This window comes from Chelonoidis abingdonii, chromosome 1 (genome assembly GCF_003597395.2).
Source record: "Chelonoidis abingdonii isolate Lonesome George chromosome 1, CheloAbing_2.0, whole genome shotgun sequence".
Lineage (NCBI taxonomy): Eukaryota > Metazoa > Chordata > Testudines > Testudinidae > Chelonoidis > Chelonoidis abingdonii.
The window spans coordinates 177,765,347-177,792,483 of record NC_133769.1 but is presented as its reverse complement, the minus strand read 5'-3'; the positions used below and the strand labels follow the sequence as shown (position 1 = coordinate 177,792,483).

General features: G+C 42.0%; 1 protein-coding gene across 1 annotated transcript in view; it reads left to right on the top strand.

The window, feature by feature from the left end:
- DCAF6 (DDB1 and CUL4 associated factor 6) overlaps nt 1-27,137 on the top strand; it is a 208,676-nt gene that overhangs the window by 54,736 nt on the left and 126,803 nt on the right. Inside the window, exons 4-9 of the mRNA XM_075063452.1 lie at nt 6,619-6,804; nt 10,198-10,311; nt 11,347-11,482; nt 14,754-14,968; nt 16,029-16,130; nt 25,473-25,779. Of these exons, the coding sequence (XP_074919553.1) occupies nt 6,619-6,804; nt 10,198-10,311; nt 11,347-11,482; nt 14,754-14,968; nt 16,029-16,130; nt 25,473-25,779 (1,060 nt within the window). The remainder of the gene's footprint in view (nt 1-6,618; nt 6,805-10,197; nt 10,312-11,346; nt 11,483-14,753; nt 14,969-16,028; nt 16,131-25,472; nt 25,780-27,137) is intronic.

Here is a 27,137-nt window from a genome sequence, read left to right as displayed (position 1 = left end):
GGATGGTCTGTGCCTCTGTTTGGAAAGCACCTGGCAGATTGTGCATGTTACTAAGAATAAAGTCCAAAAGATTTGCCACATTTTAAGCAGCATAGTTATTGTTAATGCATGCTCCTAGTACTAACCCTCACCTATTCCTCCACAACGTCATCCTGATTTCTATTCTTGGTCTCCCCACACGCCTTAATCCCAGATTTCAGTATTAGGGTTAAGCCATCTTGTTAACTTTTCCATCACTTTGTATAGGCATCTTTCTTAAACCTTCCACTATTGTACTGCTAGTAGTACAGCTCATAGCGGTATTAGATGACAGATGAAAAAAAACACCTGTTACACTAGCATGTGTACTGTTGCTGCAATTTGTGGAACTGCAGCGGTAGGAGATTTTAAGAGTGTAAATGAGGTCCATACATACGGATCTCATCTTACGTAGGTTGTTTGTTAACTATATTTTGCTGCGAGCCCAGTGTAAGTTCACTTCTGGGGGAATTTTGCACCACTGTGCACATGCAGAATTCATGTGTCCCGCAGAATTTTATTTTTTCCGCAGAAAATACATTCTGCCCAAGAAGTGTTGCAGTTTCACCTTTTGCTTGCCAGAGGCCACTGTAGCACCATAACAGCCAACAGCATGAATAAAGCAGGCTGTTCTGGTGCCGTAGCAGTGTGTGATGAGCAAAAGGTGGAACTACAGCACTTCTAAGGCAGAATGTATTTTCTGTGGGGGAAAAATATTGTGTGCGCGGATAGTGGCACAGAATATCCCCGGGAGTAGAAGTTAATCACAGCCCTCAGCATGCAGAGCCAGGTTAGGGCAGAGTGGGGCACATGGGGCTGCTGGGGTCACAGACTGGGGTTCAGAATGGCTTGTGGGAGGGACAGACCGGGATTGCGGGCTTAGGAGCTAGTAGGGTGACAGTGTTGAGCCAGAGCTGAATGGAAGTGAGGGTGCAAGGCCACATGGGGATGGGGGAGGGGGACTGCAGGGACACATGGGGATGGGAGTGCGGGGACAGAAGCAGATGTACCTAAGTGAATGGAAGAGGCTTGGGATCACTGCATGGGGGAGGCTCCCCAACTCCCTAACAATGCTGCCCCTTCCCTTCCCAAAAAAGCCTATTCGATATTTTTCACACCCATACCCAGCAACCCTCCCGGTTCACTCCAGCCTCCTTCCCTCTCCCTCAGCTCCTCTGTTACCCCTGACACCCCCAAGCATTTTCACAGCTTCTGATGGGTGTGGGAAATACAATTCTGTATTCAAATTTAAATGAATTATTCAAAGTTCTGTGTTAATATGTCTAGCAAGGAATCTATTTGTCAAAATTTTTTTTTACCAGAATGTTTTTTTTTGGTCTGTATTGCTACAGACACACTTGCTGACAGATATTTTGGTGTTTTGACAAATAAAATATCCAGAATTTTACAGAATTTTAAAATATCGTGTACAAAATTTTCATTTTTTTGGCACAGAATTCCCCCAGGAATAACTGAAAGGTTGGTCGCTTAAAATTTGGTTCATGTCTGTCTGACAGATTGCAAATTGAAGGCATTCAGTTTGCATTGACTATTCTTCCCCACCCCAACCGAGGAACCACTTGAGTTCCTACAGCTGCATGTATCTAGTATTTCAAAATTAGCACAGACTTACTAAGCAGTATGATGGAACATGAACTGAAGATGCAGGTGATGATGCATGCCAACTTGTGAGTGAGAAATGTTAAATTTTTTTGCTCTCTGGAAAAAAATAGTAGCAACATAATTTATCAATTTTCAGGTAAACCCTGAAAAAATTCTTACAAAAAAGGAACCAGGTAAAAATACTTATATTGCACTATTTCACCAGGGCTAACCACAATTTAGCAAAATAAAAAGTGAAACCAAGATTTTTTTTTTTAATTTAGAACATATGCAGCTGATAAAACATGTGTAATCAAGGGTAAGCCCTCTTCATAGTTACACAATATATCTTGGGAGGATGAAAATGTGCATACATAATAGAATTCCCTGCCAGTACAGATGGTGTTCTAATATAATATTCACTTAGTTTGAATGGGCCATATGTTTCTGTGGTTTGAGAGACCCAGAGTGAAAAAGAATCTTACTAAGTTTTCTAATATAACTACAAATCCTAATGGAAAAGGCTCTCCTGATTTTACTTATTCATGGGCACCTGTGATGAACTCTTCTGAGTGGGATCTTCTTTTTTTTATTCTGCTCAAGGCAAATGGTACTTAAAACTAAGAACTAATTTTCTGTATGTGTACATTTATTTGTATTAGACAAGAGACACTACACAGCAAGAAAATGCAGGTTATTTAAAGTCTAGCTGAGGCAAGAATTTTATGAGAGATGAGGGTAGTAGATGTTCACTCGGAAAATGGTAGAATTTAGATTGTGTTTGTCTAGCATGTGTTAGCTGAGACCAACCTAAACTCAACCACTTTTCCTAGTCTTACCTCATGTGTTCATTCCACTCCATCTCTGGACCTAGGGATTTGTAAATAAAACTGATGACGTCAGTTTTTACTTTAAGTAAAATGCCTGAATTATGGTATAGTGAAGAATTTAGTTACAATGAATAAAGATTTTAGTTTCACTTATAGGAGTTATAATTGAAATGGAATTTCCAAAAGAAAGTTTATTCATCCTATATATGCTGCTGGAAGTAGGATATTTATAGTTAAGAGCAAGAGAAATCAGCAAACCAACCGATTGCTGTCTGATTTAGGAATTCTGTCCCAACATTTCACTGTACAATAAGACACAATTTAAAGTTTTGCCCTTTCATTACTCCCACGTCAGTTGATTTTCTGTGCAATATATAAGCAATTTCCAATTTTTGAATGTGAAATGTACAGTATTTTGATTACCCATCAACTCCTGTGGAAAAGGTCTGAAGTATTTCAGGCCTTAGTTTTGTCTAGGAGGCCAAATGGTGCTCTGAAGCAAGCATTTTGCTGCTGGTTTTTTTTGTTTTGTTTTTTAAAGGGGGGGGGCATTGTGGTGACTGATAATGAAATAGAGCTGAGACCCACATATTAAATCTTTTCTCCTTTTTCTCTGCTTGTGCATAAACAGCTTTTGTGACAGGTGCCTCTAATTTTCCCATTCTGTCAGCACAATAAAGAGAGCAGCAAGGGATATAAGGGAAGGGAAGGGAGAGGCTGGAAATATTAGCCCTTGACACTGTTACCATAGAATACAGTCAGACAGGGAGGGAATGACATTGTTCAGTCCCTTATGGTACTGCTGTACATGAAGTGTAGCTGGAGATGAGAGGGACTGGGACAGATGGGATGATGATGAAGCTGAGAGCTTCCTTCAGTGAAAGTATAGAACAGTGCTGAGAGCTGCACATACTCATTCTGCTTTTTCAGCCCTCTTGGGGCAGAATCAGGAGTTCCCCAGAGTTTGAGTGCAGGCACAGCCCCATTGCAGAGCCTCATGTCAATTTCAGAAGCAGCACCAGGGTCTCAACTGGAGAAATCTGAGGTAGAGGGAGGGAGGGGCTGATGAGCTTTTGATTGCAAAGAAGGCAGGTTGGTAGGGCCTGTGACCAAGGAAGAAAGAGGAGTAGGGCTGGTTGTGACCTGGTGAAGGGTATAGTATATGACTCAATAAGGGATGGGGAGGTGAGAGGAGAACAAAGGGAGGCTGCATTCCCTTTTTGGGGAAGGAGTAGGGGAGCAGTGGTGGGTATTATCATAGAAGATTATGGTTGGAAGAGACCTCAGGATGTTATCTAGTCCAACCCCTTGCTCAAAGTAGGACCAACCCCAACTAAATCATCCCAGCCAGGGCTTTGTCAAGCCGGGCCTTAACCTCTAAGGAAGGAGATTCCACCACCTTCCTAGGTAACCCATTCCAGTGCTTCACCACCCTCCCAGTGAAATCGTGTTTCCTAATATCCAACCTAGACCTCCCCACTGCAATTTGAGACCATTGCTCCTTGTTCGGGCATCTGCCAGCACTGAGAACAGCTTAGCTCCATCCTCTTTAGAACCCCCTTCAGGTAGTTGAAGTCTGTTGTCATCCTCTCCCCACTCTTCTTTTCTGCACACTAAATAATCCCATTCCCTCAGCCTCTCCTCATAAATCATGTGCCCCAGCCCTCTAATCATTTTCACTGCCTTTTGTCAGACTCTCTCCAATTTGTCCACATCCTTTTTGTAGTGCGGGGCCCAAAACTGGATAGAATACTCCAGATGTGGCCTCACCAGTGCTGAATAGATGGGAATAATCACTTCCCTCAATATGCTGACCATGCTCCTATGTCGTTAGCGTTCTTGGCAACAAGGGCACACTATTGACTCATATCCAGCTTCTCATCCACTGTAATCGCCAAGTCATTTTCTGCAGAACTGCCATTTAGCCAGTTGGTTCCCAGCCTGTAGCAGTGCATGGGGGGCAGGGATCACTCAATGGCTTGAGCATTGGCCTGCTAAACCCAGGGTTGTGAATTCAATCCTTGAGGGGGCCATTTAGGGATCGGGGGCAAAAATCTGTCTGGGGATTGGTCCTGCTTTGAGCAGGGAGTTGGACTAGATGACCTCCTGAGGTCCCTTCCAACCCTGATATTCTATGATTCTATGGGATTCTTCCATCCTAAGTGCAGGACTCTGCACATGTCCTTGTTGAAACTCATCAGATTTTTTTTGGCACAATCCTCCAAGTCATCTAGGTCACTCTGGACCCTATCCCTACCCTTCAGCATATCTACTCTCCCCCTAGTTTAGTATCATCTGCACTTTTGCTGAGAGTGCAATCCATCCCATCCTCCAGATCATTACTGAAGATGTTGAACAAAACCGGCCCCAGGACTGACCCTTGGGACACTTCACTTGATACTGGCTGCCACCTAGACATCGAACCGTTGATCACTACTGATTAAGCCCTTTGATCTATTCTGCTTTCTATCCACGTTATAGTCCATTCATCCAATCCATATTTTTTAACTTGCTGGCAAGAATACTGCGGGAGACCGTATCAAAAGCTTTGCTAAAGTCCAGGTATATCACAATATATGATATGATATATACCATATATATCATAACTAACAGAGAAGTTGTTAGGGAATGGAGAAAAGCCTCATATTATTTAGTTTGTTGATTTTTATTTGGGAGCTCAGATATGATTTGGTGTGAAGTCAAAAATATTTCTTTCATGGAATGTGAGGGGAGGTATCTATCAGAGCCACCACTTATTTTGGGCATTAGCTGTGACTGAGCTAAAGCATCTCAATATATAGGAGTCACCCATTGAGATCTCTTACTTTGGCAGCAGAGCTCTATGGATTTGGTGCTGAACTCTTTGCTCATTTTAAACAAAATTGAGCTCTGAGGTTGGTTTGGTTTTTTTTGTTTTTTTTTTTCCACATTTCTGTTTATTGAATTCTTCTGAACCTATCTGAATAAAGAGGAGAATGCGGTGACATAAAGTGAGTTGATTGGCTCTCTGGATATGTAATATATAGTTGTATCCATATCTTAGAACATGCAGAATATTAAATAATATATCGTTAGCACTTTCATAAATCATTTAAAAAAGTTTGAAGTAATGCTTTTAAAATACAAGGCAAGAATTTACAGAGAAACTTGATTTCCATAAAGCTTTCTTTGATTAAGTTAATTGGTGGAAAGCTTCAAAAGTCCTTGTCATATTGTAAACATCTTGTGCTAACATGAGAATGAGACCATGGCTATTAAAAAAATGATATTGTCAGTCTGGTATCATTGTCAGAGGTGGGAGAAATAAAGTAAATCAAAGTGGAAAAGCATGCATAGCTTTTTAATTTTGTTCAGTTTTAATATTCTAATCTAAAGTGAGTTAGGAAATGAAAGTATAGAGAATATTTTGCCACAAAACATTGAGACTATATAAAAGATTATAGTATAATAAATACATTGCATTTACATTGCTAAATTGTACTGTGTATGTATGATTTTTTAAAAATCATTGCTGAATTAAATGTGCGTCATGTTAAAATTTTTGGTAATAAACTAATAGTCAAGTTTAGAATTGTTGGTGTTCTACAGTAGTGAGGTTAAGTTCCAATTTAGAAGTAGAGATGCTGTGAAACCCACCATAAAACTTTTTAATATGATTTTGCTCTTTCATAATTTGTGCTGTTTTATTTTTGGGATGACTTCAGGAAAGTACATTTAAAAAGTCAATAGTGTGCTTCTTTTAGATTTCTTTGCTCCCTTTAGGTTGTCTCAGCTGCCACTGCCAGCTGTCTAGTGGCTCATTACCACTTAATGTAATTCTGCCTCTTCATGTTCCAGGATTAGTGTCCAAAAGTCAGAATCTTCAAAATATAGGTACTGGCTATTTCAAGAAATACTTGTAGGACAGTGATCTTCCAACTCTTTCATTTCTCATTTTGAGGTAGAGTAAGAAAGAGCATGTATATGCCTCTTGTATACTGCTTTATCTCCCAATCCATTCCTTTGTCACATTTTCTTTGTTCTATGGATAACAGACTGTGTACATTACTGGCATTCCATACTCTGGAACTTTGGGATTATTGGCTGAAAGTTTATTTTATTTTTCCATGAGTTGCTATTTGTTTTGAAAATATTAACCTAACACAAGCCTTTCTTGTTTGCTTTGTAGGTTTTAACCACCATTCGCTCAGGACACAGGGCAAATATTTTTAGTGCAAAATTCTTACCATGCACCAATGACAAGCAGATTGTGTCCTGTTCTGGAGATGGAGTAATTTTTTATACTAATGTTGAGCAAGATGCTGAGACCAACAGACAATGCCAATTTACGTGCCACTATGGAACTACCTATGAGGTATTGTATATCATCTCTGTATAAAAGCACAAGATTTATTTAAGTCAGGAAAAACAGGTGTTGGTGTTGATATTAGCCGCGATTTCAGTCTGACAGTGACAACTTCATTTTTATTCTTCACAGTCATTTAAACTAGTTTCCCTTTGATTTGTAACTTTTAGGGGTCATTTCATATGTAGAGAAATAAATTGTCTAAATAAAGGAGACTCTAAAGTCAAGTATTGTTAAGGCCACTTTCCCTGCAACATATATAAGCAGATAGCAACAGATACATAATAGAGCGTGTTTATCTACACATTAGGGGGACAGGTAGTTTGTGTATCATTTTTTATTAAAGGGAGAGAAACAAGGTCTTTACTGTACTAAGGTAAATATAAATATAAATATAAAATCAATAGAACTTAAAACTTCATGTCTCAAGTTCTGTTCTTCCATTCCTCTTTATTTTTAGTCTTGCATGATTTCTTGAGCCTGTGACTAGACTTCATCAGTCTATTGTCCAGTCATAGATATTTCTTTAGAGAGTAGATTCATGATATTCCTTTTTCAGTTTTATTGAGCATGATGCTCACAACATTTTGGTTAAAGTATACATCTTATACAAAACTTCTGTTTTGTAAATTCCACCATGACTCATTAGTTGTGCATCTGTACCAGGCAGAGTTATTCGCCACACATTGAACGATGCAACCTTGAACTCTGACCATGTACAGTTGTTAGAAATGGGTATCTGGTAAATGTTTGGAATATGGAAGACATGGCATTGAAGTAGATGGTTAGGGGCATGGCTGTGTTTGACTTGTGTTACATTAATGCTAATGGAGGGAAATCTTTTTGTTTTTTAAATAGAAATAGCTTGTAGCATTTGTCATATTGGGATGTTATTGATTTATAATGTTTTTAATTAAAGTTATTGGAAGATATTTCTAAAATCACCTACAGTTTGTTGAAAATCTCAACCACAGTGTATTTTCAGTAGTTGATTTTGTTCAGAGTTAGGTTAGCCTATTTTGTGTAGAAGTGAAGGAGAGTGCAGCTTGTGTGTTGTCCTTGTGGATACAGATGAGCTAACAGTAAAGGAGAAGGTGAAATCATAGTTATTGGTTTTCAGGGTAGGGTGAGGATTTAATGAGTGATTCTCTGACTCTTCTGTGATTCTGCCGGTGGTATATGCACTTCAGCAGCTTTTACTATTTTCAAAACAGTTCTTTGATAAAATATATGTAAAATACTTTGGGATAGAAAGGTACTTTATAAATGTATAATTTATTTAAATATTATTACTTTACTTAAAACCTGTCATCTTGTACTTGAATAATAAAGCAGATGCAAAGCTGTATAGGTGAGTACTAGTATCTTAGATCACTGAAACATCAAAGCTCAGCAGAGCAAGTAAGAGTAGTGCTGGGGAGAAAAGAATTGACTTGCAGATACAACTTGGAATTAATGTATGTCAGTTTGTTAGATGCTTCATCTCATTTAAAAGTATTTTTTGACCATGGGGAAAAATGTGTTTAAGCTGCCTGAGTTTATTTTTCAACTGTGTTTAATTGCCTCATTATATTAAAAATAGAACTTTATCTCACTAGATTATCTAAATAACAAAAGCTAATATTATCTGCCTTCAGGTACTAATTCTGAATTAAACAGTGGGATAGATTTTAGACAGGCTTCATAGCTTGGAGCTTGTGGCAATTACAAACCATGACTGACACACCTCACAATAAGGAAGCTTGTGGAAATTCATGAGCACTGTGCCATTGTTTTATGAAAGACAAGTTGTGGGTGAAGAGGAATGGAGTATATTTTTGAGAGTGAGACAGATGCATACACAGAAAGGGCCTCTGGAGGCAGTTCAAAAACTATGAATAGTCACTACCAAATACCAGACATTGCCGCTATTCACATTAATTCTATTTCAGAAAGAGAGTATACTTCTAAGGATAATTCCTACCTTCATATTTCCAGTGTATCAAGATTTTTTTTTTGTCCAGCTAAATTTTTTAGATTGATAATTTAATGATTGCTAGTTATATACAATATGATATTAAGGGTTAATATTTATGAAGTCATCCGAGGTTATAGCTACTGATACGTATTTCATTTTTTTAATAAAAAGAAAAGAAACCCTTTGTGCCTTACAAATTACAAAATATTTAATAGTGAATTATAAAAGACTGTACTGTTACCAATATAATCAAAATTAAACTACAGCATTTGAAATAAATGAATGTGCTTCATTTGTGCTTCATTATTACTTTTGCCTGGCGTTTGTTCATCTATGGCCTGAAGTCAATGGAAAAACTCCTATTGACTTTAATGAAAGTAGATTCAGCCTGTTACTTACTAATTCAGTAATTTACCACGTCTGTTCTTGTCAGTAGTGTGAAAGAGTGAGGTGCTGCTGCACTTAACCTGTGATGGTCTGGTAGCTGTTTTTCAGACATTGAACTCCTAAAGGACAGGGTACAGTTGTACAACAAAAAATGTTGACTGGAATAGTAATTCTAGGATTTCTAAACTAACCAAATTTGATACTTCATTCTCTGTACATTAGTGGCTTGAGGTACACATATTCAAATGAAAGATGTTTACATTTTCTGTAAGATATTTTTAAAATTTTCTTTTGTATATAAAGAAATAAAGTGTGTGGTCATATCACAGTTCACATGCCTTCACCCACCAGAGGTGTTCTGCTCTGTAATATTTGGCACTTCTTGTTCTATATATTTTATGGAATGATTTGTTAAGTGAATCTGGACCAGTGATTAGTTTTCTGGGAACACCCTTATTTGGAATATCACTACATCTTTGTAGGCATTGATAGCTTTCCTGAGATCAGCAATATGGTGTAATAAAACAATTCAGTGAAAGTGAAGAAAATATTAATGCATTGCAGGATAGGGAACAATAATAGGCTTCAGTTCATTACTGTATCTTGCATGGAAGAAACAACTTGATTGGAGGAACAGTGCTGTTAAGTATTTTCTTGTGGTTTGTGACTACTCTGGGGTTAGAATGTTAAAATGTTCTTTTGCTGCATAATAGAAAACAAAATGAACCTGTCTTGTATTCTCACTTTAGATGCTAATTATTTATCAAATAACTGAAAATATCAAGTTTGTGCCTCATTTACGCAATAGGCAGTGTAAGTGTTTGTGGGATTTAATTGCTTATTTCACCTTCTGGAGGACTATCTGTAAGGTTGTTTTAATGACTGTAATACAAACTGTTTTAAATTTTCAACTATCTTTCACTTTTGATTATTTTCATAGAAATCTTGAGTGCAATTAAAAATTACCCTCTGATTATTGCTTTCTAATATTAAAGGCTTTATTCCCAAAATTATATTATTTCTTGAAGTATTAATGGTACTGATTTTTTTCATTGCAGATTATGACAGTACCAAATGATCCCTATACTTTTCTCTCATGCGGTGAGGACGGAACTGTAAGGTGGTTTGATACTCGCATCAAAACAAGTTGCGCAAAACAAGATTGTAAAGATGTAAGAACCAAATGTTCCAATAAGATGACAGAAATATAGGGCTATAATATTAATATTAGAATCTGAACCCTAATAAGGCTTCTGAGGGCCCCGATGAGCTGACTGAGACATGTGGTAGGGATTACCATGGGGCCAGAAAAGAGTGCTGTTTGGACTCTGTACATCTGAGGTACATTTATGAACCTCTGGTTTGGTTTACTTCAAACTTGGTAGAAAAATTCCCATGGAGCCAGAAAAATTCTACCTTAGCCTTAGACCTAACCTTCCAAACTTGAGGCTATGATAGCTTTTTTTTGTGCACTTTTGAGGTGGTGGTGTAAATTGAGCTTATAATGGAAGCTCAGCTGCAACTTTAAACTGTCGAGCAGCCTCTGTAAAATAGTGGGGTAATGAACATATTAGACCAGATTAATCACTGGCGTATCTCCCTGGATAGTATTAATTTCATCCATAGTGTTTGGGTTCCAGAAAATGTTTGGTACTGATCTGGATAAAAACTGACCCCCCAAAATGTGTGTTATGCTTACAATCCCCTTGGTACCCATCTCTTCTGTTCTGTTTTCTGCGTTGTGTTCCATTTTAGGCTTTGGTTATTTTTGGTCCCCAATCTTGTTACCTTACTTCTTACTACATGACATTCCTCTATCCAATTATCTGCCCATAAATAAAATCTATTCTAATCCTTTTGAATTAGCATAGACACTTCCTTCCTATTTGCAATTCTTTCTATTCACATCCTGGTTTCTTTATATTTAAGAAAATCCAAGCATTTATTAGCCTTCTCTACCCTTAATTGTTAGCTTTTTTTAGGTTGAGATAATACTGTTTTTCATTCTCTGATCATTTTTGTCCATTACAGTAACTCTTCCCTGTAATACATTTACTACCTATCTGTATCGGGCCAGATTTCGTGTTCTCTTATAAACATGATTGCAGTACCTTGTGGGGCTGCATCTTTTTTTTTTTTTAAAGTAGTATTTTACTTCAGATGCTTAGGAGCTATTTTGTAAGTGCAGTATCTTTGTTTTATTCCAGGATATTTTAATAAACTGCCGACGTGCTGCCACCTCTGTAGCTATCTGTCCTCCAATACCATATTATCTTGCTGTGGGCTGTTCTGATAGCTCAGTAAGAATATATGACCGGCGAATGCTTGGCACAAGAGCAACAGGTGGGAAATAAACATTAAGTAAACTTTTCTAGCAGCAGACAGTTCTAGTTTGTCTGGTTTATGACTTAAGCTTAGTTTTATGTAAGAACTAGGCTTTTTTAAAAGATTGTATATTGGATATTACTAAAAAGTACAGTAAAGCCTGCAGGGAAATATTTTGAAAGATTATTTGCAAATAAACAGTGAATGCTATTATTAAGGTGGCCAAAGAATTTCCTGCAGGTCAAATGCAGTGCATGGAATTCTATAATGTTTCCTGGGGCTTTCTTGGAACATGCAGCACACAGAGCCTGGTTCCAGTCTTTATTCAAGTAATTGTTTACAAAAATAAGCCACGCTGGAGCATTGTATGATGAGAGCAGGAACCATCTCAGTGACATGCAGATTAAATGCATCCATGTCACCCCTATGTTTTGAGTGCTTTTGTTTCTTGCAGAAAGGGATCTTGTGAATTTTACAGACTCTCATAGCAAATATTTAACTTCTCAGTAGTTGTCACTGTACCTGACATACTAGTTGCCCTAAATATTTGCCTAAAGTTATTACCAAGTTTCTAAATTTAGATAATGTATTTTGAGATCATTCACTCTCAAGAGTGGGGGTTGTTATCTGGCTAGTTGGAAAAGGTATGTGCCCCTTTATAGGGCTGGAGAGCCAGGGAGTAACTTTCTGCTCTAGCTGCAGAGGTCAGAGTGGCAATGCTGACTTATCCCCCCCAGGTGATTGAAGAGAGGGAGGGACTATATTGGTCCATGCTGGTGCAGAAAAAGCCCTTTTTTTTAATCTGGATCAGGTGGAGCAGCACCCTCTCTCTCACCCATGGAAGTGGTGAAACACCGGGGTTGTCAAGATCCGCTATGGGCATTGCGCTAGTCACTGGTTTCTCAAGGGGTTGAGAAGGAAATTTTCCCTCACCGCCAGATTGACGAATGCGAGGTGGTTTTTTTTGGCCTTCTGCACAGGGGACTTGAGGGGCTTAGTTGGGACAAATATGAAACAGGAGTTATGCTGTGATGTCACAACTCATTATGTAAATGTGTGGCAGATGTCAGCTACTCCATAGAAGAGTTATTCCCCCTTCGCCCTAGAGCCTCATTTGAGCGTGGGGGTAGGGGGGATGGTGAGAACTCAGCAGTGGGTTGGCTAGTGACCAGGATCAATAAGGGGGAGGGCTGACAGAAGCCCCTTGGGTGTGTATTGAAACGATCATGGAATTATTTGAACTGTACACTTTTATCTGCCAGGTACTCCCAGACATTTAAGCATAAAGTTGGCCTAATTAAACCACATCCAGTGTCTCCTATCCTTCCAGCACAGCCAGACAATGGCTGGAGTATTTAATACACTGTTTAATTATAAAACTGTTTTACCTTAGGGATGTGACTGACACTTGAAACAGAGATTTCTAATGTAACTATTATGGAAATTAAGCTGGCCTTTGGTTTGTGGAATTCTATGAGAAGTAAGATATGCATGGTCTTTGTCAGTTTAGAAGGAACAAACTACTGTCTTCTTACTGGCACTGTGGCAGGTTGTTTGAGAGTTTGCTTGCAGGCCCAAAGGTATCAAATGTCTAAGACAACCAGCATGACAAGCCATTTTATGTTTGCACTGAAGTCTTTGCCACTTCCTCTCCTCTCTTCCACAGATAGTCTGCCTGGGTATTTCTTTGTTGTGAAAATTGAATGAGGATCATGTGTAGGGGTCTCACCATGAAAGCTTGAATCTAGTCCGTACCTAGATAAATCAAGTACTTTTTGCTTTCCTCTAACAGACAGTGAAGGGGGAGTGCCTATGTACATGCACTTATGTGTAATATACCTTGATTGTGTAGCAATATCTATAGTCAAATCTGGCAAGTGTTTTCATTCTAAGACCCAATTTTCAGTTGCTCAGAACTTTCTGAAAGCTTAAGTTATTCGGATGAAACTTTCTAGTCCTGGTCTTTGCCCAAAGCGATTTTTTATTTTTAAACATTAGAATCATGAGGAAAACTTGTTCAGATGTTTTGGTAGAAGTAGGAAAAATACTTTTTTCTCACTGTAAAAATAAAATAAAAATTATAACCTGTTAATGAATGGCTATATGGTCAAAACAGTGGGCAGCAGAAAACTTAGACTTTGACAGGGAAATAGCCTTTAGGGCAGGGACTGTCTCTTTTAATTTCTCAAACACCGTGCAAAGTAACAGTAATATATACATATCTAATACATTTATTTTTTCTAGTACTTATAGGTGGCAGTGCAGTCATCCCAAACTCATGTCAATAAAAATTTTATACTACACAATATCATCATACTGTTAAATACCACATTTCATAGAAACTTATTTTAAAAATATTTTAATTTCATTTTTGATTGCAACTTTTTTTTCCAATTTCTCTGTCTTCAAAGCGTTGTTGCCTTTGTTTTGAATTCAGCTGTATGGACCTGTAAGGGAGAGAGGGAAAATGACAAACATTAGACATTTTATATAATTTTTCTGTGCAGAATATAGTGATTTTAAGGGCTGGCACACCAGGACTGGAAGCAAATGGTGTGTATCATTTAAAAGCAGATGTCTAGCTCATCTGCTGTGGTATAAAGAATCCATTATTATCACAGATACGTTGAGACAGTACACGCTGAACTTGTCATTATTCTAGTACTGAATATTGTCAATTGCAAGCCATTTTAGTTTTGGAGAGAAATCCATACATGGCAGAAAAAAGAGAGGTCTGTGAATGATTTGTAAAAGAGATTATTTTAAATCCATTCAGAGGTTTGGATGGTTATAAATCGTTTCAGTGGAGATTGATTAGTGTGTAAAAGCATAGAGGAGCTGGTCAAAGGAGAAATGCAATTTATGTTTTGAAATTTCAAAGGAATATCATCACCACATATGCCACATGTTTTTAGATAAGTGTGTGTACATAGTGATATGACCTTAAACATTGAAGGGAGTATCTTCTAGATCCCTTCTCTAATTGGATATGGTAATTTGAATTATTGGTTTGTATTGTAAATATTTTTAGTATTGATAACATTCTGTTCCCAGTAAGTGTTACAGATACACAGTGACAAGTGATATGTTATAGAACACAGTAATCTTGCATGTACATTAATAGAGAAAGGTTAAAGTACCAAAATAAAGTATTTACTAGATCTGACTTGTTGCTTATTTGTGCCATATTTAGTATTTCTCTAGCTATAATTCATACTATTTTGGCTGTTTTGGTAACAATACTGAAAATGTGTTATAGTTTGCACATTTTTTTTTTAAATTGTTTTAGGTAATTATGCTGGTCGGGGCACTACAGGAATGGTTGCACGTTTTGTTCCTCCCCACCTCAATAACAAATCCTGCCGGGTAACATCTCTATGCTACAGTGAAGATGGGCAGGAGATCCTTGTTAGCTATTCTTCAGATTACATATACTTGTTTGACCCTAAGGATGACACAGCACGAGAACTTAAAGTTCCTTCTGCAGAAGAGAGAAGAGAAGAGGTGAGTGAGTGATTAATGTGATCTGTTTACACCTATTTGGGCAGTTTTTCCTTGGTGTAATTATTGACACCAATGGTATTGCCCTAAAGATGAATTTGACAATATTGCTAAAAGATTAGTTGTGTGATAAGACCCTGAATGTACAAGGCCCTGTGCCATCACCCAGATAGTGCAGACACAAAACCATCACTGTCAGAGCTCTACCTATAATACTTAACTTTTATAAACCAGAAGAATTGTACAAAACCTGAAAAAATTCCTTTTTGGGCATAAGAAAATTCTTCCCAAAACTACTTCAAAAAAAAAAAAAAAAAAGGCAGAAGTCTACAGAAACGGGCTGTTAAAGAGAGTGTCTTAGTAGCCTTGTTTTTGCCACTTAGCAATGCTGTAATAGAAGCGAATGATTTTACAAAAACTGTAAAACTTGTTTTTATAGGGTCTAATCCTGTGAAATAGAGCAGAACCTGAATTGAAAAGGTTTTGCTTGGCCACGGGTAAACTGAAGCTTGTGAGTTGGCTCATATGGGGGAAGAAGCAGCTTGCTCTCCCCTTCAGCATTGACCTTAGGTCACTGGTATTTGGTACATGTAGGTCTACTAGTCACACCTCCATTGGTGTGACAGTACTAATGTCCTCCATCCCCAACTTGTTTCCCTGCAGTTGACTCTCCGTGGCTATCACGCTGATGGCAAATAGGGCGAAGTTGTCCTAAATGGGTTCTTCACTGCCTGCCTACTAGCACATTGAAATTCCTATTTCCTGCTGGTTTTGAGCCTTATATGAGCACACAGGGGTTTTCTAGTTTGGACTAATACAGTGAATGCTATTTACCATAAAGTGGAATGAGAGACTTAAATTGTTTAAATGAATTATGAGCAAAATGCAGTTCGGAATACAGTGACCCTCTACTTGGAATGAAGTTTGTTTTCATATGCTGGAATTTTGGATATTTTTACATTGACAAGTTGTCCGCACAGACAGCACTGGCAAAACCTACTCCGCTGGAGTTGCACGATACGCTGAAACAGTTTTCTTATATGAAATTCTATTTGAGATGTAGAAACAGCCATGCATGATAACAGAATATTTCCCTGAAGACAGAAATATCAACAAGAAGGATCAACAGACATGTCAGGAACATATTGATACATCTCTTAAAATAGTATGTCTCAGTAACAAAAATGAGTTTGTTTTGTTTAACTGTGTGCCATACACATGAAACAGAAAAGAGAAAAATTACATTTTTTTCTAATTTATAATCTTTGAATAACCTTTTAATCTGTAAGGATTTTTAAATATATAATTTTCATAAGTTGAACATCTTATGTTCTATAGGTTATAAAAACTTTCAGCATTTTAATTCAACATGAATTTTTGTGTCTACAAAATTCCACTAAGACAGTATAATACTCATTTGTGCAAGCTCCTTTATATTGCAGAGGTTTTTGTTTATTAATTACCAATGGCCTTTTTTGTCCTGGTCATTACGAAAGCTTATTAGTCAACATATCTTGAAGGTTACAAAAGGGTATACATACTACTTGCTCATAAGTGCTGTACTGTGCAAAAACTTTTCATAAATTGTACATAAATCTACATTTAGTACTTAGTGATATTTATGAAAAATTTTTGTTGTGAAATTTGTTCAAGGCCTGTTAGTAAGTTAGTGTATATTGATGAAGTTATTTAAGATTTTTTTTTTTAAAGCCACTATTTAAGAGCTTGTCAGATGGTTTTATAACACTGAATTAGAACTATTCATCTAGTGTTCCTTTAAATTTTTGTGTAAACTTTTACCTAGTGGAAGATGCCAGATCATAAACCCTGGAGACTGAAGTTCTGAATTTATTCACAGTATAGTTTTGGCATATCCAAGTGTGAGTGTAAGGGTATGTCTACACTACTGGATTATTCCGATTTTACATAAACCGGTTTTATAAAACAGATTATATTAAGTTGAGTGCACACGGCCACACAAGCACATTAATTCGGTGGTGTGCGTCCATGTACCGAGGCTAGCGTCAATTTCTGGAGCGTTGCACTCTGGGTAGCTATCCCATAGCTATCCCATAGTTTCCACAGTCTCCCCTGCCATCGTAATTCTGGGTTGAGATCCCAGTGCAAAAACAGTGTCACGGGTGATTCTGGGTAAATGTCATCACTCAATCCTTCCTCCATGAAAGCAACGGCAGACAATCATTTTGCGCCCTTTTTCCCTGGATTGCCCTGGCAGATGCCATACCATGGCAACCATGGAGCCCGTTTTGCCTTTTGTCACTGTCACCATATATGTGTACTGGATGCTGCTGATAGAGGCGGTACTGCAGTGCTACACAGCAGCATTCATTTGCCTTTGCAAGGTAGCAGAGACGGTTACCATCCCTGTTGCACCGTCTGCCGTGCCATTGTAAATTGGCGATGAGATGACGGTTATCAGTCGTTCTGTACCGTCTGTTGCTGTCATGGGTGTTCCTGGTGGCCTCGCTGAAGTCGGCCAGAGGCACATGGACAAAAATGGGAATGACTGCCCGGGTCATTCCCTTCTTTATGTTTTGTCTAAAAATAGAGTCAGTCCTGCCCAGAATATGGTGCAAGTGTACTAGAGAACCAGAGAGCACAGCTGCTCCGTGTCAGAGCCCCAGAGATCCCGCAGAAATGATGAGCCTCATCCCATTCTAGGGGGTGCCTCTGCAACAACCTCACCTGTTGCTTCCCTCCTCCCCCAGTCCTCCTGGGCTACCGTGGCAGTGTCCCCCCATTTGTGTGATGAAGTAATAAAGAATGCAAGAATAAGAAACACTGACTTTTTAGTATAAAAATGAGGGGAGGCAGCCCTCCAGCTGCTAATGATAGCCAGCAGGACATTATATCTGGCAGGGAGAGAGCGCCACTCTCTACCGCTGCTAGGATATCCCAGAGACTGCAGTACAGACTCTTCCTTTAGACAGAAGGGTGGGGATAGGGGCCTGATGGAGCTCAGTCTCCATTGCTATGATGAAGACAGTTGTGCCAGCCGTCTGTACCGTCTGCCGGGAAATGACGGGAGTCATTCCATTTTTACCGAAGGCGCACCAAACACTCACATGGGCTGATGAATGACAATGATGCAGTCATATTGTACCGTCTGCCACGGGCAAGGGGATGCTGGTTTCAGCGCTGCAAGCAACGGCGCGTCTATCCTAGCAGATGCAGTAAGACATAAGGGTGACCTGAAAAAGGCCTGAGAAACCGTTTTTCCCCCCTTTTCTTCGGGGGAGGGAAGGGTGTAAATTGACGACTTACCCCTGAAACCACGTGAAAATGGTGTTTGACCTTTCAGGCATTGGGAGCTCAGCCAAGAATGCAAATGCTTATTGGAGACTTTGCTGGGGACTGTGGATAGCTGAGTCCTCAGGTACCCCTCCCTTCCTCCATGAGCGTCCATTTGATTATTTAGCTTCATTATGCTTATCACACAGCACTGTGGCTGTGGACTTGTACAACGAGCCTGGAGAATTTTTTCAATGCTTGTCATTTTCGTCTTTCGGTAATGGAGCTCTGATTAGAACAGATTTGTTCCCCATACAGCCGATCAGATCCAGTACGTCCTGTACAGTCCATGCTGGAGCCTTTTTGGATTTGGGACTGCATCGCCACCCATGCTGATCAGAGCTCGCATGCTGGGTCAAGAACAGGAAAATGAAATTACAAAAGTTCGCGGACTTTTCCTGTCTAACCTGGCCAGTCATCTGAGTCAGATTGCTTTCGCAGAGTGGTCACAATGGTGCACTGTGGGATACCGCCAGAGGCCAATGCCGTCAATTTATGGCCACACTAACCCTAACCGACATGGCAATACCGATTTCACCGCTACTCTTCTCGTCGGGGAGGAGTACAGAAATCGGTTTAAAGAGCCCTTTATATCGATATAAAGGGCCTTGTTGTGTGGACGGGTGCAGGGTTAAATCGGTTTAACGCTGCTAAATTTGGTTTAAATGCGTAGTGTAGACCAGGCCTAAGAGTCCCCTTGCTGCTCTGCCAGTGTACCTTTACCTGAAAGGAACACCTCAAGGAGGAAAGAGGGGAGTTTACATTACATTTACATTTCCTTGCCCGTTTATCCTTGGTGGCTTTGAGACTGCCAACTAGAGTGTCAAACAGTCCCAGCCCTAGTGGTGTCTTTTTTTGATGTGGGACTAAACTGAGACCACCAACTCATTTAACTTAGACTGACAAATAGCAGTTATATGGCATTTTTCAGTCTTCTAACCTTAGCTGGAATTGAGCAGGTCTGACTGAGATAGGCAAAAGTAGCAGCAGTTTATCAGAAGCTGTTGCTTTGCCTTCTGTGCAATTGAGCACTTGCCTTGGTGATGTAAATGAAAAAAGAGAGTTTCCCTCCACCTCTGGCCTTTCCTGGTCATTAGGTTGCCACTGATCAGAATGTTCCTTATCCCGCTTCTCCTTCATTACTACTTACGGGTTCCGTGGAAGCATTCTCATCTGTTTCCACATGAATGCATCAGAAGAATCTTTCTGTTTGTCAGCAGCGGCACCATTTTCTCTGACCATATACACTTCAGGCATTTCTTCACTGTGTAAAACGTGTATTAAGGGAGTATTACCTAACCAAGGATGATTGAGAGGGAAGGGAGTTGTAGGACACCTTAACAGCCCCGGTGACTCCCCCATTCCGTATGCATGCTACAAAGTATATATCTTCACTGCAAAGTTACTTGAGTCATCAGGACCTGGGTTAGCCTAATGCAAGGTGAGCAGCCTCACTATAAACCAAAGTCAAGTTACAGTGTCCTCATTGATACTGAATTCACCTATGTTAGGTGCTAGGCCTTCTTGGGGCATATCCCATGATTCTTTGTGCTGCAGTAAGCTGAGCCACTCTGTGGTTGTGGGCAAACTTCTGTCCTGGGCATAAGAGGAATTGTGGGAAGGTTCTTTGGAGGACTATCAGAACTTGAGTTGCTTAACCTGCATCCTCCTGGATAGTGAAGGGTTAACTGCCCAAATGAAAGCCTCTCTTGGGTGTTAGTCTGTGTCTCAGAATGGGCCAAGTAGGGCTGACTGAGAGTACCACAGAACTTGGGTCAAAAGTTTGTGTGTGTGGATGGAGAGCCAGGTTAATGGCAACACCTGAATAAGAGCCCAGGTTAACTCTTTTGTGAAGTTATCCAAAGAGGCTGCTGAAGATGGCTCCTCAAAAACCCTCCCACCTTCTTCCCCTGCTCCCACTGTGGCTCATGATGTATCTGACTGCTGGAACAGATCACAATTCAAGGCTGCAGGCTCAGGCAGCAGCCATATCACTTCAAGTTTCTTCTCTTTGCTCTCATGGTACTTGCCTCAGCCTTATATGGTCCTATACCTCCAGAAACATGTAGCCTGTTGGGGAATGGGGAAGGTGATTACAGCTACCAAAGAGAATGGGGAATGAAGTGGGTGAGGAGAAATCAGCAAAAACATGTAAAAGAACAGAAAACAATAGGAAAGAAAAGATGACAAGGAGAAAGAACAAAAAAAGTTACATGACAGAAGAAAGGAGAAGGCTGCAGGGAGTGAAGGGATTCAGGTTGGTGGTGGGTGACTTCGCTGCCAAGCCACTGGGGGGTGGGAGGTTGCAACAAAGGTTTGGACCAACTGTACTACTAAGAGGGACCTGTATATTAAGCAATTTCAAAGGTGTGGAATTGGCTCTGGAAGTCCCGTTACTGCAGAATTTTGCTCCAGAATCTAATTTTTCATTTAAAAAGAAATATGTTATGGTTGTGAGAATAGCCTTGAAAACATGAATGCTGTGCAGTATTATCTTCTTGAGTCCGCAGACTGTCTGAAACAATAGCTATGAGTTACGAATTCCCCCTTTACCTCAGTGGCTTTTTAATTTAACACTAAAGACAACTTAAATGTCAGTATTATTTCACTGCTGATTGTCTAGGCAGAAATGCCTAGCAAATATGCTTATTGCATAGTCCAAAACTTCCTTTCTAGGTGATCTGAGCCCTAGCTACCAAAACCTTTACTTCCTCTTCCTGCCCCTGATATTATCTAAGGCAGTGGTTTTCAAACTTTTTTTTCTGGTGATCCAGTTGAAGAAAATTGTTGATGCCCATGACCCAACGGAACTGGGGATGAGGGATTTGGGTGTGGGAGAGGCTCAGGCTGGGGTAGAGGGTTGGGGGCAGGGGTGAGGGCTGCAGGGTGGGACCAGGTGTGAGGGGTTCAGGGTGTTGGAGGGGGATGGCCCAGTGATTTGGGGGGCAGGGCTTTGGGCTGGGGGTGCAGACTCTGGGATGAGGCCGGGGATGAGGGGTTTGGGGTGCAGGAGGGAGCTCTGGGTTTTTGGGGGTGGGCTCAGGGCTGGGAACCAGCCAATCAGTGTGCAGAGCCAGTGCTTGGAGCAGGTACAGTGCGTGGAGCCCCGTGGCTCCCCTGCCTGGGAGCTGGACCTACTGCAGGCTGCTTCCATGGTGCAGCACGGTGTTGGAACACGTAGGGACTAGCCTGCCTTAGCTGGGCAGCACTGTCGACGGGACTTTTAATGGCTTGATCAGCAGTGCTGACCACAGCTGCTGTGAGCTAGTGCCTTACATTCTGTGAGACAGTACTGGGTCGTGACCCACAGTTTGAAAACCACTGCCCTAAGGTGTAGTTATGTGTCATCAGTGCAAAAATCTGCATCATACAGAAAATAAAAATGCATGGTAAAATAAATTGGATTTAATATCAACACAAGTTACTATGCTGACTGTATTCATTTTTATATTTAATTCAAAACCACCATTTAAATTACAACTCTGGCTACTGTAGAATTGGTAGGGATATTGCTGAGTCCAGGGACTTTGCTGCAGAATCTAGGCCCAACTTACTTTGGAATAAACAGAGCCTCAGTTAATGCACTAAAGTTAATACTGTGTAGAATAAACTGTGTGCAAGGGGTAGGATTGTGGCTGTTTTGGGAGTCATAGCTTGAAATTTTAATATTTTTGTGTGACTAAAATTAGCCTTTTACCTTGTCTTAATATAGCACTATGCTTAATTATATTTGATTTGTGTGTGTTGCTATTTGTGATTGGAAACTACAAGAGTTGTGCAACTTGATGACTACACTTTTTATTTCACCTATATACTCAATATTTTCTTGTTCTTCTTTGAGTGCTTGCTCATATTTGATTCCATTCTAGATGTGTGCATGCCCACATGCACAGTCATTGGAGTTTTTCGCCTTAGCGGTATCCATAGGGTTGGCTGTGGTGCCCCCTTGAATGTCACATTCGTGCGCTAGTGTATTAGGCGCTGCCAGCCCTACGCCCTCTCAGTTCCTTCTTACTGCCCATGACGGTTGGTCCGAGCACCTCATCTTGCACTGCAAAAGCGTTAGCGGTTCTTTACAACCCATTGTCTGTCTGTCTTTGTTTATAGTTTGTAGGTACTTAGTTAGCCATTAAGTTAAGTGTTAGGTAGTTGGAGTCCCGGCTGGGACTTTGCCCTGGAGAGGGGCAGACCCTGTTCCCCCGGCTTCTAACCAAGCTCATCATGCAACAGGTGGGTGCCTATTAATAACCCCCCATAACAGCTGTTTGAAGTGCTTCAGGGAGTCCCATAGAAAGGACCAATGCAGAATCTATTATAATTATAATAATAATAATAATAACCCCCTCCTGCCAGCTTTTGCCCTAGAACCCAAAAGGGGCGGGATATCCACTTGAGGGCCCTTCTGGCTTCGGGGGCAGGGATGGACAGTGGCTTTGGGCCCAAGCTGCTCCCAGCTTCAGCGCTGGGGCTCTTGGCACCGAGTTTCAGCTGTGGGGCTCTGTAGCACCCCCTGAAAGGGCTCATGGACCCCAGGGGGCTGTGGACTCCCAGTTGAGAACTGCTAGCTTCAGTGGTCTCGCAGACATCAGGCCCTACCATGGCGGGATCACTTGCTACCACAGCACTGGTACTCCCCAGTACTGCTCATCGGATAGGCACTGATCCTCACCCTCATCTCACTCACTATTGACCAGGGTCAGTCGGCAGACTTGGGCATCGACGGCTCCGCCCTGATCACTGGAAAGGCAGTGGTCCAAGTCAGACAAGGAGTTCAGCCCCTCGCTGAGGAAGGGTGATTTGCCACCGACTTGCGAGACCACTTGGGTATCCGCAGCAGCAGCATGGCAGCAGGGATAGTGGCCCACTCAGTAGCCATACTGAAACCCATGGGGTATGCCTGTAATGCCAGTCCCGTATTCCCACCATTCCTCCCTGGCCACCTCGGACAAACCGTCTCTGGCACTGCCGACCCTGGAGTCGGAACATGGTACTGAATCCAATGCGGGGGCAGCGCAGCAGGCTTCAGTGCATAAGAAACCATTCCCAGAGAGGAAAGGAGAATCCGCCCGCCCCTGGTTTTCATTGTCTCTGGACAAAGTGATGGTGAGTCCCTCACAAATGGGAAGTACCCCCGACAACTTCAAGGAGCACCAGGCCCTCCTGAAAAGGGTGGGTATCAATCTGAACTTGAAAATTGTTTGTGGAGGAATCCGACCTCTTTTAATGTTATATCCTCCTCCACCCCAACCCAGGTCGCGCTGCCCATTCACCCAAGGGTCCTTAAGAATGCCACATAGCTGTGGAAGACCCCCTCTTCCATTCCGCCTACTTCTAAGAAGGCAAAAAAGAAGTACTATGTCCCTGCAAAAGAGTTTGAATATCTGTATGCACACCCTCCAGCGGCGTCACTGGTTGTGTCTGCTATTAATGAAAAGGACAGAGAGGGCCAAGTCAGTGGCATGCCAAAAAACAAAGACACCAAGAGACTGGACGTGTTTGACAGGAAAATTTATTCAACAGACAGCCTGCAATTTCAGGTGTCTAACCACCAGACCCTGTTAGGCAGGTACAATTTTAATCTGTGGGACTCCCTTAGCAAATTCAAGGAGGCATTCCCACAAGACCGAGACCAGGAGTTTGCTGCTTTAGTGGAAGAAGGGACAGCAGTGGCTAGAGGGGCCTTCCATGTGGCGGGGGACACTACAGACTTGCCAGCCAGGGTGGTTGCCTCTATGGTAGTCATGAGGTGCAGCTCCTGGTTGAAGTCCTCCAGGTTATCGCAGGAGATGCAGGCCACCATTCAGGGCCTCCTGTTTGAGGGGGCAGGGCTCTTCTCTGAGCTCACGGATGCAAGTCTCCCTGGCCTTAAAAACTCCTGTGCCACCCTCCGCTCCTTTGGCCTTCATACCCCTCAGCAGGCCAGAAAGTCATTCCGTTCTCCGCCTCCCCAGTCTAGGTCCTAGGAATTCCCTGGCTGAACACCTACAGGAGAAAGGATAGAGACAAGTGGTCTAAGCAGCAATATCTGTTGTCTTCCTGTTTGTCTGTTCAGTGTGGCCCTTCCAGGAACCAAGGAGGCCAGAAGCAGGTATTTTGAGTGTGTGGTTGAAGACGGTGCCCCAGTCACATCCCAGGATCCACACTCCTACTCTTTCCTCAACCACCTGTAACCCTTCCATTCAGCCTGATTATGGCTGACCTCAGACCACTGGATGCTTAACGTAATATCTTCAGGTTACAGCCTGCACCCTCAGGCCCCTGCAGGTGTGGCTGGCACTGGTCTACGTCCCCAACAGATATAGTGTGGACCAGCAGTCAAGGTCCTGGACCACATCCTGTCTTCACTTGCATGGTGGCAGAATCCTGCATTGGCGTTGGAGGGGATTCCCTTTGAGGCTCCGATGACCCTCGTCTCCGATGCCTCAGACCTGAGGTGGGGAGCCCACCTGGGCGATTTCAGCATGCAAGGTCATTTGGTTGAGTCATGATCACTCCCTACACATCGTCAGGGAGTTCAGAACGGTTTGCCTGGGCTGCCAAGCCTTCCTACCTCACATAAGAAGCAGGATGGTCTAGGTCCTTACGGACAATACAGTGGCTATGTACTGTATCAACAAGCAAGGTCGTCTGTCCTTTGCCAAAAAATCCTCAGGCTCTGGGACTTCTGTGAACAACATGACATCCATCTCATAGCCAAACACCTCCCTGGGTCCAGGAACGCCTTGGCAGATCGACTCAGCAGGACCGTCTCGTCTCATCATGAGCGGTTCCTCCAGGGATGAAAGTAACTTACAGGACTTACTGGTACTGACGGAGTCCTGAAGGGGCGTGGCCTCAACCGGAAATGGCGTGGCCTCTCAAGATTTAAAGGCCCTGGGGCACTGGCTGTGCCTGGGAGCCCTAAGCCCTTTAAATCCCAGCCCCAGCCCCGCTGAGGAACCCAGAACCCTTTAAATCCCGGCCGCGGAGCCGGTGCGGTCCGTACTGGCTTACTTTCACCTCTAGGTCCCTCCATCCGGAAGTGGTCAGCATCATCTTCCAAAGGTGGGGGACTCCCCGGGACCTGTTTACATCCAGGCAGAGCAGGAAATACCATGTTTTCTGCTGTATTCAGAGGCTCCCTCTTGGATGCTTTTCTGCTCCGGTGGTCGGGGGCTCCATTGTACACCTTCCCCCCAGTGCTGTTAATTCACAGAATCCTCATGAAGATCAAGCTGGACTGGACGAAGGTGATCCTCATAGTGCCAGCTTGGACACGCCAGTACTTGTTTGGCATGCTGCTGGACCTCTTGTGACTGCTCTGTTACAGCTACCGCTCAGGCTGGACCTGCCAAAACCATGGCAGTCTTCTACAGCTAAACCTGGCTGTGCTGCACCTGATGACTTGGCTGCTGCATTGTTAAATGCAGAGGAGCAGGAGTGTGCTTGTCTGGTGTCCAACAGGTCCTGTTGGGTAGCAGAAAACCCTCCATCAGAGCTACCTACCTGGCCGAATGGAAGCGGTTTGTCTATTGGACGTCGGATAAAGGCATTCGGCCCAAGCAGGCCTCGCTGCAGTTAATTCTGGACTACCTTCTGGATCTCAAGTTCCAAGGCCTGTCCCTTTCATCTAACAAGGTCCCCTTGGCCACTAACTCGGTCTTCTATCCGCCTCTCAAGGGGAGACTGGTTTTCGCCCAGGACGTGACTGCCAGATTCCTTAAGGGCCTCGAGTGCCTATACCCACATGTCAGGGACCCTGTCCCTTTGTGGGACCTGAATCTTGTGCTGTCATGGCTCACGGGACTCCCCCTTCAAGCCTCTGGCTTCCTGCTCTCTCTTCCTTTCCTGGGAAGTTGTTTTCTTGGTTGCAATAACATCTGCCTGCAGGGTCTTTGAGATTAGGGTGCTTACCTCAAAACTGCCCTATACAGTCTTTTACAAAGACAAGTCCAGCTGTGGCTGCACCCAGCTTTCCTGCCCAAGGTGGGCCTCAGTTTCATACGGGCCAGGACATTTACTTACTTATTTTTTTCCAAAGCCACATACATCAGAGGATGAGCGTAGGTTGCATTCCCTAGATGTCAGGAGGGCGCTAACCTTGAAAGGACCAAGCCATTTTGTAAGTCGATGCACTTGTTTGTCACAGTGGCTGACAGGATGAAAGGTCGTCTGGTGTCTGCTCAAATAATTTTTTCTTGGATCACTGCCTGCATTCGCTGCTGCTAGGATCTGGCAAAGGTGCACCTTCCAGCGATCGTAACCACCCATTCAGCTGGAGCACAAGCCTCTTCGGCAGCTTTCCTAGCTTAAGTGCCTATCCAGGTATCTGTATGGCCACCTGGTCATCCCATTGCATACCTAGCTGTAGGCCACCAATGTTCACGTCCCATTACGTACTTACTCAGAAGGCCTCGGATGATGCTGGCTTCGCTAGAGCAGTGCTGCAAGCTGCAAGACCGTAAACTCCGAACCCACCTCCAAGAATACTGCTTGAGAGTCACCTAGAACAGAGTCGACATGAGCACGCACTCAAAAAAGAAAAAATGGTTACCTACCTTTTCGTAAATGTTGTTCTTCGAGATGTGTTGCTCATGTCCATTCCATTACCCACCCTACTGCCCCTCTGTCGGAGTTGCCGGCAAGAAGGAACTGAGAGGGTGTAGGGCTGGCAGGACCTAATAGACCAGCACATGAGCATGGCCATAGCTGACCTTACAGATACTGCTAAGACAGAAATCTCCAACTATACACATGGATGTGCACACACCTAGAATGAATTGGACATGAGCAACACATCTCGAAGAATAACAGTTAACGAAAGGTAGGTAACCAGGTTTTTTTAATATATATATATATATATATATATATATATAAAAAA